At 43.6% G+C, this 12,802-nt stretch overlaps 1 protein-coding gene across 2 annotated transcripts in view; it reads right to left on the reverse strand.

The window, feature by feature from the left end:
- The window catches only part of MYH9 (myosin heavy chain 9), a 103,276-nt gene that overhangs the window by 24,173 nt on the left and 66,301 nt on the right, over window positions 1-12,802 (reverse strand). For both annotated transcript variants that reach the window (XM_030545437.1, XM_030545445.1), the window contains exons 12-18: window positions 10,716-10,868; window positions 6,599-6,772; window positions 5,825-5,998; window positions 5,126-5,240; window positions 1,942-2,135; window positions 1,331-1,452; window positions 758-827 (exon numbers count right to left, since the gene is read on the reverse strand). In XM_030545437.1, the coding sequence (XP_030401297.1) occupies window positions 758-827; window positions 1,331-1,452; window positions 1,942-2,135; window positions 5,126-5,240; window positions 5,825-5,998; window positions 6,599-6,772; window positions 10,716-10,868 (1,002 nt within the window). The remainder of the gene's footprint in view (window positions 1-757; window positions 828-1,330; window positions 1,453-1,941; window positions 2,136-5,125; window positions 5,241-5,824; window positions 5,999-6,598; window positions 6,773-10,715; window positions 10,869-12,802) is intronic.

The raw sequence follows: 12,802 nt of genomic DNA on the forward strand, positions 1-12,802 counted from the left end.
CAGGCCAGATGTTCCAGTTGGAGAATTTAGGTCTGTGAGCACATGGGATGTATTCTGTAATACACCTAGAGAAAGAAGGTTGGTCTGATTTAGACCTTCCCTCACTCTCCTCTTCAGCCCCAATGCACACAATTAGGATTTAGGACAGAGGTGGGCAAACTATGGCCCACAGGCCACATTCGGCCTGTGGGACCATCCTGCCCAGCCCCCGAGCTCCTGGCCTCAGCGGCTAGCCCGCAGCCTCAGCTTGTTCGCTCCACCACAGGTGCAGTGCTCTGAGCATCAGGGCAGCGAGCTCCTGGGGCAGCGCAGCTGCAGAGCCTGGCCTGACATGGTGTTCTGTGCTGCGTGGTGGTGGCGTGGGCATGGCTCGGCTCCAGCGCTGCCAACCACTGGTGCTCCAGGTAGTGCGGTCAGGGGAAAAGGGGGGCTGGAATGTGGATAGGGGGTTGAATGGGGGCAGGGATTCTGGGGGGGTTGTCAGGAATGAGAGAAGGGTTTAGATGGGGAAGCAGGGGTCTGGGGTCGGTCAGGGGACAAGGAGTAGGGGTGTATGGATGGGGCAGGGATCCCAGAGGGGCCGCCAGAGAAGAGGGGGGGTTGGATGGGGAAGGAGAACAGATAAGAGATGGGGGATAGGCCATAACCTCCTCCCCTAATCGGCCCTCCATACAATTTACGAAACCCGATGTGGCACTCCGGCAAAAAAAAAAAAAAAAAAAAAGTTCGTCCGCCCCTGCTTTAGGATGTGGCTTACCATCAGCACACAGGCCTGCTTTCCATCCATGAATCCTTTGGGAATTGAATTTGGAGTCAGGATCTCATATCTGCAGGGACAATCTATGTGTTAGACCAGTTTAGCAGATGATATAGAAGTTGCACTAGACACTCCGATGAAGAAATCTGGGAGAGAACAATGCCTGTAACATATTCCTATCGAACTATGAACTTGTATAGTTTGTAACTCTAGTGGATTACAGAATACAGTGTTTATGCCCTTTAGCAGTAGATGATAAAGACTTTGGATAAAGCCACAGTCTTGGCTGAGGTCTACCCATCATGCTATCTACAGGTTTACCACACAAGTCACAGCTGTTGTGAGAGAAGCAAAGCAGCCCAGATCCAACAGATTACTACAACCTCTAGAGAGACCTCGCTCCCATTACAACAAGTGGCGAACTCCTACATCACTGCCTTTGATATTTAAGTCCCCTGCCATTTGAAGCAGGAGCAATCAAATTATGATTAAAACAAAGTGACTTACGTACTGAATATACATTTAAACTGGTATTATTGAGAGGCTGCTTTTATGCTCTAATCAGAACTTTACCTTTGTCTGAACTCCTGGAAGACGACTCTATTGGGGAAGCCCTGTCGGCAGATACGGATTCCCTCCAGCACTCCATTACAGCGGAGCTGATCCAGGACTAAATGGGGGTCCAGTTTGCCAGCCTAATGAGGGAAGGCATTTAGCAATGTTATAAAACTTTACAAGAGCTGTAAAGAGGGACTCCTACTCTGCTCTTTGAACTCAAAGTGCCCACTCTAGGGGAAGCCGTAAGGAAGGCCCTATAGAGGCAAACAGAGATCCACTTCCAAAGTTAAGGGAGTTACAGAATTCATTCTTAGTGCCCTAAAACAGCCTGGCTTGTATTTAATGTTACAAATCCATCTAGAAAGAAGAACATATGTCTGTGAGCTTCAGGCAGGTATTACAAGTGGACTATAATTAAAATGACTGAGATATAAGAGTAACAGAGAAGTAGATACTACTTCTGCTGTGCAACAAATGTAGTCACCAAGGAAGAAAACTCTTCATACCCCTCTACAAAGCCTTGCAAGTGATTGAAGGCCATAGTTGTGTCCTTCACAACAAGCAGGTTTACCAGTCATCCCCTCACTCCCAGTATTTTGCTAGCCCGGCCAGAGATTGTTCTTCACCTTCTTCTCATGGTTGGGGATGATGCAGCGGACAAAGTTGGGGTTGGTGTTCCTCAGGGTAGCCATCAGCTTAGATAGCTGTTCTTTGTAGAGCTGTCCCACTGTTCGGAACATACCCTTCCTGGTTTTAAAGGCTCCTGGCAATGCTGTATCTGACATACCAGCCACCTGATCCAGCCCCACTATACGATCGACTAAAGAAAACACAGGGAGAGAGTTAGAACTTCCACTATAGTCTGGTAGGAGAGCATCTGCAAAGAATATTTGGGCAGAGCAGGATAAGAGGAGCTGCAGGATCCTTTTTGCTTCTTCTCTACACAGATGTAGAAGTCCTGTCCAGCATTTGTGCAGGAATGGGGCAGGAAGGAAAGAAAGCAGCGGCTCACTACTGGGTCTCTGAGTGATGAATTGTTGTGTGAGATGGACCCAACTAGCAGTTTAAAAAGAGCAGTTGTATTCTGAAGAGTAAACAAAAAGTGGCATAATGGATTTTGTGTTCACTACCTCAAATTCCATACCAGGCTTGGTTAGCTTCCAAGTAACAAGATGGCACTTCTAACAGATTCAACCTGGTGTCTTTCCTTCCTACACAACCACCAGCAACCCTGACACAAATGATGGTACACGTTCAGCCAGTTATGTGCACAGTAATAACTCTGCTTGACCTTGCAGGGCTAGCAGTTAGAAAAGCCACATTCTTAATCAGTAAACTAAGCAAACATGGAATGGAAACACCACAAACTTGGAACACCATAATGCCATTATTTGAATCATTCTTCAGAGGACAAGTACACTAAGTTTGATATGAGAGTGTGCTACACTTCCAACAGGCTTGGTGGAAAAAGTTGTTAGAGGTCCTACCAGCTCCCTTTTGTACCACAAACACTGCTCCAAGGAATTGAAGAAGCCATTAGACACAGATTAACTGAATTTCTCCATTTTTGAACTGGGCTATTTTATCAATAGATACTGGCCAAATTTTGGGGGAAGAAGCCAGGAGAAGCTATAGCACTTATCTTCCCAACTTTCCTACCCAATTTCTAACAGCCTGCAAAACTAAGACAAACGAATTTCCTAATCACAATGGCTTGGTAGCATCATTGCTTCTCTGATCTTAGCTGTTGCCTGGCATCTAAACTATCATCATGTCAATGGGGGGGGGGCAGGGGGGAGAATATATTTAACTTGAGCACAGCCTTGCTTTGGGGTAAAAAAACCTGTTGGTAAGATGAGATACCCCACAAAGAGGCAGGCTCTGCTATTCAGCTAAGGCAACATTACAATCTGCCATCCCTACAATAGCTGCTAAAAATAGGGTCAAATCTTTCTAATTATGGAGAAAAGAAAGCTGTGTCTCTGGATGACATCATAGGAAAAGCCACAGACGAGTATCCCAGATTCTGGCTAGAACAATTCTCTTAAAATCTTGATCCCTACAGTCTACATGAAAACAGCAAAAGTGACAATCATTTAAGACTGAAGCTTCAACTAGGAACAGTACATGGGGACTGCTCAGCTGCAGTCTGTCATTTTTGAATGAATTTCGCAAGCCTGACGCAGTACAGTATTCACTAGGCAGGCCATTTTCCATGCAGAACAAGTCACATGAGACTTAGAGACTAAGTCATTCTCAAATGGTTAGCAGCTGAAGTCAAATCATTCCAATGGAGTACTATTCAGCTGAAGTTCTGTTTTTAATAGGCACCATCTCAGAAACCATCCCTCAAAATCCTGCACTGAAATGCAGCATCACTGGGTCTGTATTCAAACAGATAATGGAAAGGTTTGCTTTTTGACAATTCCTAGGTTTCCTTTCTAACTGTTCCTATACAGGTCTTAGGAGTGGCATGGACAGCATATGGACGTGCCTGCATTTTCAAGTATCTCACTGCAAAGTATGAGCTTTGCTTTTTTGTTTTTTCAAATCCAATGGGGGTTACTAGCATGAAGCAAAGGGACTGAACAAAGAAGCAGGAGTGGCAAAGGGACAGAAGAATTAACGGAAGCATTTCTTGCATGGCTCTACGATGCGTTACACACGACACGACAGCTGGTTCTCTCAGTCACCTGGTTCTAGATGAAGAATAGGAAAGTGTTGATAGAAATAGGCTCTCTGAACATTCTGCATCTCTGCAACAGACAGAGACGTCAAAGAAAACCCAAGGAAAAAAGCGATAGTAACAGTAAGAGTCAAAAGCAGCAAACACATCCAAAGAGGAAAGAGTAAAATATCTAATGACACTGCAGCAAGAACACGCTAGTGACAGAATTAACTATATCGTTTCACCCTCTGAGATGTCATGTTTGAATGCTGTAGCTACCAGCTACATACCGGTAGATACGGATTTTAGCCTGGGATTCCTTGGTTAGAGGAGTAGCTGCAGTGCATGCACCAGGCTATAGGCCAATGAATGTCAACCCCTCATTTCAGCTAGAAGGGCTATTTCTCTTGGCACTATTGTTGCCTAAGCAAAGCAAGCGGATAGCAAGTTCTGGATTAGAGCCCTGCAGTGGGACTGGGATCCCTTGGGTCCCGCAGAACCCACTGCCATAACAGTAGGAGCAGGTAAAAACATATTTTGTTGTAGGCGGAATTGGATGGGCCAAAAATATATGCCCACCCCCACACAAGACAAAAAGACAAGACTATGGTAAATACTAAATATCTAGTCAGTGTGTCAAATAGAAGTTCAGCAATGTAAAGCAAGTTTTTCTTTTTTTTAAAAAGTGTTTTAATACTTAAATTTAAGAGAGGGATGGAAAGATTTGCTGTCAATTACAAAAGAAGTTAAAGTATTTTTACATGGTTTAAGCAAGATATTTTAGTGGTAAAAACTCTGAATTGCATTATATATATTAACCAACTTTTTTTGTTTTGTTTTTAGTAGCATGGAGGAATTGGTGTCTCTTGCAGGATTTGCAGGATCTAAGGTTTTTGTGGGTAGGAGCAGGACAAGAATGCAAGAAACATTGCAGGAGTGGATGGGAATATTGCAGGTCAGAATTTAAAAAAAAAAAAAAAAAGTCCCATGCAGGGCTCAATTCCAGATCATGCTGATCTGTTCTCATTCTAAAGGGGGAAAAGCAACACATCTTGTTAGAGAGTTTTATCTGATACCAAATGATGTTAAATGTCAATTCTTCTAGTAAAAACTGCCAACAGGAAAGAGTTTTAAACACATACCATCTTTCCACAGCTCAGACACAAACTTGTCTGAGGACTGGTGGAGAAGAGTAGCAATGTTGTCGTTCAAAGGATCCATGTTCTTCATCAGCCACTCATCTGCTTTGTAATCCACCTAAAGAAAGAATCATGTTCATCACCAAGAAATTGACAGAGGGTTTCCAAAAGTGCAGGATCTCATAGGACCCTGCACAAGTCTAAAAATCAACATTAAGAATGTGGTAAGACACTGTTTGTGGGTCTGACCCTCTATTCCCCACTCTGCCTGCTCTGAGGTATCTAGTGAGTACACCTGCAAAATGCAGTTGAACAGTTGCTATAGTATGTGCTGTTAAGAGCTAGGAGTCAGGCTGCAATACCAGTATGCACCACCTTGGGAGTGTCACTCAACAGCAGCAGAGTATCACTCAACTTGTTGACTCCTGGTGAATAAATATTCGAGTTAGGTCATCCTAGTCTCAGTTTGGAGTTTGAGTCTAGCAGTGTTTACAAAACAGTAGGTGTAGGCAAGTCCTCCTAGCCCACAAGGTAGATGCATTTGGTAGGGTCACCTGGGTCAGGTACCCGAGTAATTATAGAAACTTCTTTCATTGGCATGTGAAGCATCAGAATTCTAAGAACAGCTAGATCCAGTTAGATTTGTGGAAGAATCTAGCAGCATGTTCTGGATTCACTCCACACAGCAGCCATGAGTCTTACCTTGCCAGCATAGTGTATAATGCAGAAGTCAGCTTTGTCTTTCAGCTGTTTTGGCTTCTGGAATTTGGAGTGGTTGCCTTGTTCCTGCATCACCTTTTCCACAAAACTTTTGTCAGTTGCTTTTGGGAACCAGCATTCTTCATCCAGCAAAGCCAATATACCAGGGGGCCCCGCCTAAAACAAGGGATATACCAGAACATCTCAATAAAGACACATCAGCCCTATGCTAGTGCCAACATTTAAACACTTTGAAAGAAAAATACCCAACCACCAAAAGCAGCTGTATTAAAATCAGATTCCCAATAATACAGAAATGGCTAATCACAGAATATCGCCTGTAATTCCCCAGTTGGATTCTGAGTGTTCCTTTCACTAGTAGGACCCCTATATGAGGTTAGAATTGTCTAGGGAGCCTTAGGTGACAGGATGCTTTTTAAATGGAATAAAGAAAGCTACTTGGCCATTCTCCTTACAAGCATAGACAGAGGACATTAAAATACAGAAGATCACTGCAGGAGATTTTACAAAGCATATTAATTTAGAAATGGGTATTGGTACATCTGATCAGCAGTATGTTATTTGGAAGAAAGATGGAAAGAAGTGCCCATGTTCACGCCTAAGTAAAGTCACTTGCTTAGATGAAGGATTGCAGAAACTGGAAGGCCAGTCTCCGACCTGTTCAAGAGGCTCTATCCATGATAGCATAGAAGGCTAGAAGCATATAATGAAGCCTCTCCTTGCTGCTCAGAAAGGGTGTGCAAATTGTTTTTTTACCGGCTTCTCTATGAGCTCGATGCAGGGCTGTAGGTCCAGGCCAAAGTCAATGAAGTTCCATTCTATGCCCTCCCGCTGGTACTCCTCTTGCTCCAGAATGAACATGGTATGATTAAAGAGCTGCTGCAACTTCTCATTTGTGTAGTTAATACACAGCTGTTCAAATGAGTTCAGCTAATAGGGAGAAAAAGGGAAGAAGTTAGAGGGACAACGTGAATGGTCACCTTTGTTAGAATATTTACTCACTATTTTTCTATTCCCACTTCTATAAAAGGAAGAATTTGACAAAAATGTTCTGTGTACGGAGTACATCTGGTAGCACTATGTCAATCACTTTCAGTTGTACAAGAGCACCACTTATACACTTCACAATATAGCAGAAGTGTTAAGAAACTTCAGCAATCTGGGACCAGGAAGGTCTCCCTTTTTCCCACAACCTCAAAGTTGGGAGCTCCCTTAACAGATCTAGGGAGCAATGGGAGCCTAGACCCTTCCCTCCTCTCCTGACCCTCCCCACCAAGTTTTTGCTCAAGGAGCAATGAAAACCCTGGGGAAGCATGGAAGAGGGTATTCTTCACCTCCAGAGACTTCTGCAGGTCCTAGGAAGAAGTTCTGGAGTTGAGATACCTTACCTGCATGCTGCTGAACAGGTTGATAGACAGGAATGCACGTAGGCCACAAAATGTCTGATGTTTGCATCTGACCCACTCTCCCTCGCTTCTAAGAATATTTTTAGCAGCACTTCATAGAATCCAAGGCCAGAAGCGACATAAAACCGCTATACTGGGTCAGACCATCTAACCCAGTATCCTGTCTTCTGACAGTGGTCAATGCCTGGTGTTTCAGAGGGAATGGGTAGAACAGGGAATCAAGCAATCCATCCTCTGTCGCCTATTCACAGCTTCTGGCAAACAGAGGCTAGGGACACTATCCCTGCCCATCCTGGCTAACAGCCAGCCATCGATGGACCTATCCTCCATGAACTTATCTAGTTTTCATGAACCCTGTTATAGTCTTGACCTTCACAACATCCTCTGGTAAAGAGTTCCACACGTTGACTGCATGTTGTGTGAAGAAATAATTCCTTTTGTTTTAAACCTGCTGCCTATTAACACAAGAACTAGTAGTCATCAAATGAAATTATGAGGAGTAAACATGTCCTTATTTACTTTCTCCGCACCAGTCACGTATAGACCTCTATCATATTCTCTCCCTCCTGCCAACCATCTCTTTTCCAAGCTGAAAAGTCTCAGTCTTATTAATCTTTCTTCATATGGAAGCTGTTCCATACCCCTAATTATTTTTGTTGCCCTTTTCTGTACTCTTCCCAATTCCAATATATCCTTTTTGAGATGGGGTGACCAAATCTGCATGCAGTATGCAAGATGTGGGCATGCCATGGATTTTTATAGAGGCAATATATTTTCTCTTATTATCTATCCCTTTGCAAACGATTCACAACATTGTTAGTTTTGACTGCTGCTGCACACTAAGCAGATATTTTCAGAGAACTATCCACAATGACTCCAAGATCTTTCTTGGGTGGTAATAGCTAATTTAGACCTCATCATTTTATATGTATAGTGGGAATGTTTTCCAATATGCATTACTTTACATTTATCAACACTGAATTGCATCTGCCGTTTTGTTGCCCAGTCACCTCGCTTTGCAAGATCCTTTTGTAACTCTTCATAGTCTGTTTTGGATTTAACTATCTTGAGGAGTATTGTATCATCCGCAAATTTTGCCACCTCATTGTTTACCCCTTTTTCCAGATCGTTTATGAATATGTTGAACCCTGGTGAACATTATTATTTACCTCTCTCCATTCTGAAAACTAATCATTTATTCCTACCCTTTGTTTCCTACCTTTTATTCAGCTATTGATCCATGAGAGGATCCTTCCCTCTTATTCAAAGTAAGCTTTCATGGGATAAGAGCCTTTGGTGAGGGACCTCATTAAAGGCTTTCTGAAAAACTAAGTACATTATATCCACTGGATCACCCTTGTCCACATGTTTGTTGATTCTCTCAAAGAATTCTACTCGATTGGTGAAGCATGATTTCCCTTTACAAAAATCATGTTGATCCTTCCCAACAAACCTGGTTCATTTATGTGGCCAATAATTCTGCTTTTTACTATAGTTTCAACCAATTTGCCTGGTACTGAAGATAAGCTTACTGCCTGTAATTATCAGGAGCACCTCTAGAGCCTTTTTTAAATGTGTGTGTGTCTCATTAGCTATCCTCCAGTCATCTGGTACAGAAGCAGATTTAAATTGTAGGTTATACACTACAGTTAGTTCTGCAATTTCACATTTGAGTTCCTTCAGAACTCTTGGGGGAATACCATCTCATACTGGTGACTTATATTTACTATTTAATTTATCAATTTGTTCCAAAACCTCCTCTAATGACATCAATCTGGGACAGTTCCTCAGATCTGTCAACTAAAAAGAATGGCTCAGGTTTGGAAATCTCCCTAAGAATTCATTTAGTTCCTCCAAAATGGCCTTATCTTCCTTGAGTGCTCCTTTAGCACCTTGATTGTCCAGTGGCCCCACAGGTTGTTTAGCAGGCTTCCAGCTTCTGGCATACTTACATTTTTGCTAGGTTTTTTTATTTTGAGTCTTTGGCTAGCTGTTCTTATAATTCATTTTTGACCTTCCTAATTATATTTTTACACATCACTTGCCAGAGTTTATGCTCCTTTCTATTTTCTCAAAAGGATTTAAGTTCCACTTTTTAAAGGATGCTTTTTTGCCTCTAACCTCCTCTTTTACTTTGTTGTTTAGCCACAGTGGCACTTTTTTGGTCCTTTTACTATGTTTTTAATTTGGGGTATACATTTAAATTGAGCCTCTATTTTGGTGTCTTGAAAAAGTTTCCATGCAGCTTGCAGGGATTTCACTTTTGGCACTGTACCTTTTAATTTCTGTTTGACTAACTTCCTCATTTTTGTGTTGTTCCGTTTCTGAAATTAAATGCTACCATGGTGAGCTGCTTTGGTGTTCCCTCTCCCACCGAGATGTTACATTTTATTATGTTATGGTCACTATTGCCAAGCAATTCAGCTATATTCACCTCTTGGACCAGATCCTGTGCTCTGCTTAGGACTAAATCAAGAACTGCATCTCCTCTTATGGGTTCCAGCATTAGCTGCTCCAAGAAGCAGTTATTTAAGGTGTCAAGAAACGATCTCTGTATCCCATCCTGAGGTGCCATATACGCAGTCAACATGGGGATAGTTGAAATCCCTCATTATTATTACTGAGTATTTTTGTAGCCTGTCTAATCTCCCTGAGCATTTCAGTCACTATCACTATCCTGGTCAGATGGTTGACAGTATATCCCTATTGGTATATTCTTATTAGTCAAGCACGGAATTACTATCCATAGAGATTCTATGGCACAGTTTGGTTCATTTAAGATTTTTACTTCATTTGATTCTACACTTTCACATATAATGCCACTCCCCCACCAGCACAACCTGTTCTGTCCTTCCGATATATTTTGTATCCTGGTATTACTGTGTCCCATCATTGTAATCATCCAGTCTGACTTCCTGTATAACACAGACCATAGAACTTCCCAAAAACTCCTAAAGCATCTCTTTTGGAAAAGCTTCAACAGATCCTCCTTTAGTGTTCTGAAACATTTTTAGTCAATTTCAAAACATTCAAGTTGACAGTGGCCCTTAAATTCTACATTGCAAGAAACACACCAAAAGTCATTAAACTTCAGCATAAAGCTAACAAACATTTGGATTCTGATCTATGGGAGGAAATCAAGAGATACAGAACCATACAGACGGTTACTGCAGTATCTACAATGCACACTCCAGAAAGGAGGAGAGCCTCAGAACAGATACAACTTTTAGATAATGTTAGGTCATTTAAATATTTGCAACAAATTTAAAATATTAAAGAATGTAACCTTTTGAAACAACACCTAGAAACTGCTTAGTTAGTGGGACAGTGAGGTTCCCCACTAAGAAAGTCCAGTTCAGCCTTAAAAAGGGGCTAATCTGTTTCTCCCAGACCTCAGTGATATTTTGCCAGGGAGCAAGGGCACAGGAACATGCTCCATTGTATGCAGGAATAGAATACCTCCTTACTTCAAAAATCTCAAAGCCAGCAATGTCAAGGATTCCAATGAAGGATGCCCCCTGCCTTTTGGTCTTATCCAGGGCCTTGTTGATGCGCATCACCAGCCAACGGAACATACGTTCGTAAGTGGCTTTGGCCAGTGCCTCGATGGCAAAGTCAGCCTGAGTAGAAAGGAAACAAAAAACAAGAGTTACATTGTAATCTAAAACTGAATAGCTCAGTAATCTGGCACACTGGAGACTCAGGTTGGAGTCAGTGACCTGACTGGCTTAGTGAATGAGTCGGTCATTTTGCAGACTCTTTCAGATGAAAAGGAGGGACTAAATAATGGAGGACTTGTCATACTAGATCAGAGTCAAAGAAGTCCCAATTACAGCATCTTGCCTCTAGCAAGAGCCAATACCAGGTACTCCAAAGAGGAAATTCTGTCTAGTCCTCTCATAAAAAGTCAATGGCTGTACCATAGTGACTTTTCAGGGTTCCATAAGGGAATCATAGGTATTTGTGGAGTCTGGGGCTTGTTTTCTTAATGCCTCACTTCCTGGAAGGTCAAGTTCCTGCATCAGAGGCAGAGAGTTATATACTGAAATGGGAGGGCAGTCAAGGATGATTTACAGAATCTGATTGGTATCCTTTCTTCCCATCACCCCACTTCTAAAGAGGACATTTTTATAGCACACAGGACCACACTGAAGTGTTCATCACAGGATAAGTTGAGAAAAAGACAGTTATCTTGGAGAACACCAGTTACAGAAAAGGTGTGTTGCTCATGTCTATTCCACAATAGATGTGCGTGCTCACCACGTGCACCGGTGCTGGAAGTTTTTCCCCTAGCAGTATCCGTAGGGGGGGGCACCCCAGCAACCCTGGGAATGGCGCCTCCATGGCCCAGTATAAGGGGAGCTGTACGTTCACCCCATCCTCAGTTCTTTCTTGCCAGACAACTCCAACAGAGGGGAAGGAGGCTGGGATGTGGAACAGACAGGAGCAACATATCTCGAAGAACACCAGTTTCAGAAAAACTGTCTTTTTGTCGAGTGATTGCTCATGTGTACTCCACAATAGGTGATTCCAAGCTATATCTGTTGGAGGTGGGTAGGAGTCCACAAGTTCTCGGGACGGAGTACAGTCCTGCCGAACCCGGTGTCATCCCTGGTTTGGGAGATGATCACAGTGTGAGGTGAACATGTGAACCAAAGACCAATGTGGTGGCCCTGCTAATGTCCTGGACAGGGATGTGGGCCAAGAAGGCAGCCAACGAGGCCTGTGCCCAAGTCAAGTGCATCTTCACAATTGGTGGCGGAGGAATACCCGCCAGAGCAGAACAGGTATGGATGCACAAAGTGATCCAGTTGGAGAGGTGCTGAGTGGAGATCAACCGACCCCTCGTGCTCAGCCAAGGCAACGAACAGTTGGGAGGACTTCCTGAATGGCTTAGGCCGTTTGAGGTAGAACACTAGAGCCCATCGCATGTCGAGCTTGCAGGCGGTACTCCTCACTGGCCGTGTCCGGTTTGGGGCAGAGGACCATCAGAAAAAAGGTCTTGACCCATGTGATAGGTGGAGACGACCTTCGAGAGAATGCAGGATGCAGTCAGAGCTGGACCGTGTCCTTATGAAACACTGTGCATGGGGGCTTGGAGGTCAGGGCCCTGAGCACCGAGACCCTCCTGGGTGATGTGATTACGACCAGGAAAGCTACCTTCCACGAGAGGCAGGACCAAAAGCACGTAGTTAGTGGCTCAAATGAGGGCCCCATGAGATGGGTAAACACCAGGTTCAGGTCCCACTGCGGACCCAGGGATCTAAAATAAGGGAAAAAAGATGGTCCAAACCCTTAAGGAACCGGCCAGTCATAGCATGGGAAAATACCGTGTGCCCTTGCACCAGTGGACGGAAGGCCAATATGGTTGCCAGGTGCACCCTGACTGACGAAGGCGCCAGGCCCTGGGCCTTCAGGTGGAGGAGGTAAACCAAAATAAGCTGGATCGGGGCGGCTACAGGGTAACACCTTGGTCCGCCACCCACCTAGAAAACTGGGACCAATTCGCCAAATAAGAGCAGCAAGTGGAGGGCCGTCTACATTTGAGAAGGAC

This window comes from Gopherus evgoodei, chromosome 1, assembly GCF_007399415.2.
Source record: "Gopherus evgoodei ecotype Sinaloan lineage chromosome 1, rGopEvg1_v1.p, whole genome shotgun sequence".
Classification (NCBI taxonomy): domain Eukaryota; kingdom Metazoa; phylum Chordata; order Testudines; family Testudinidae; genus Gopherus; species Gopherus evgoodei.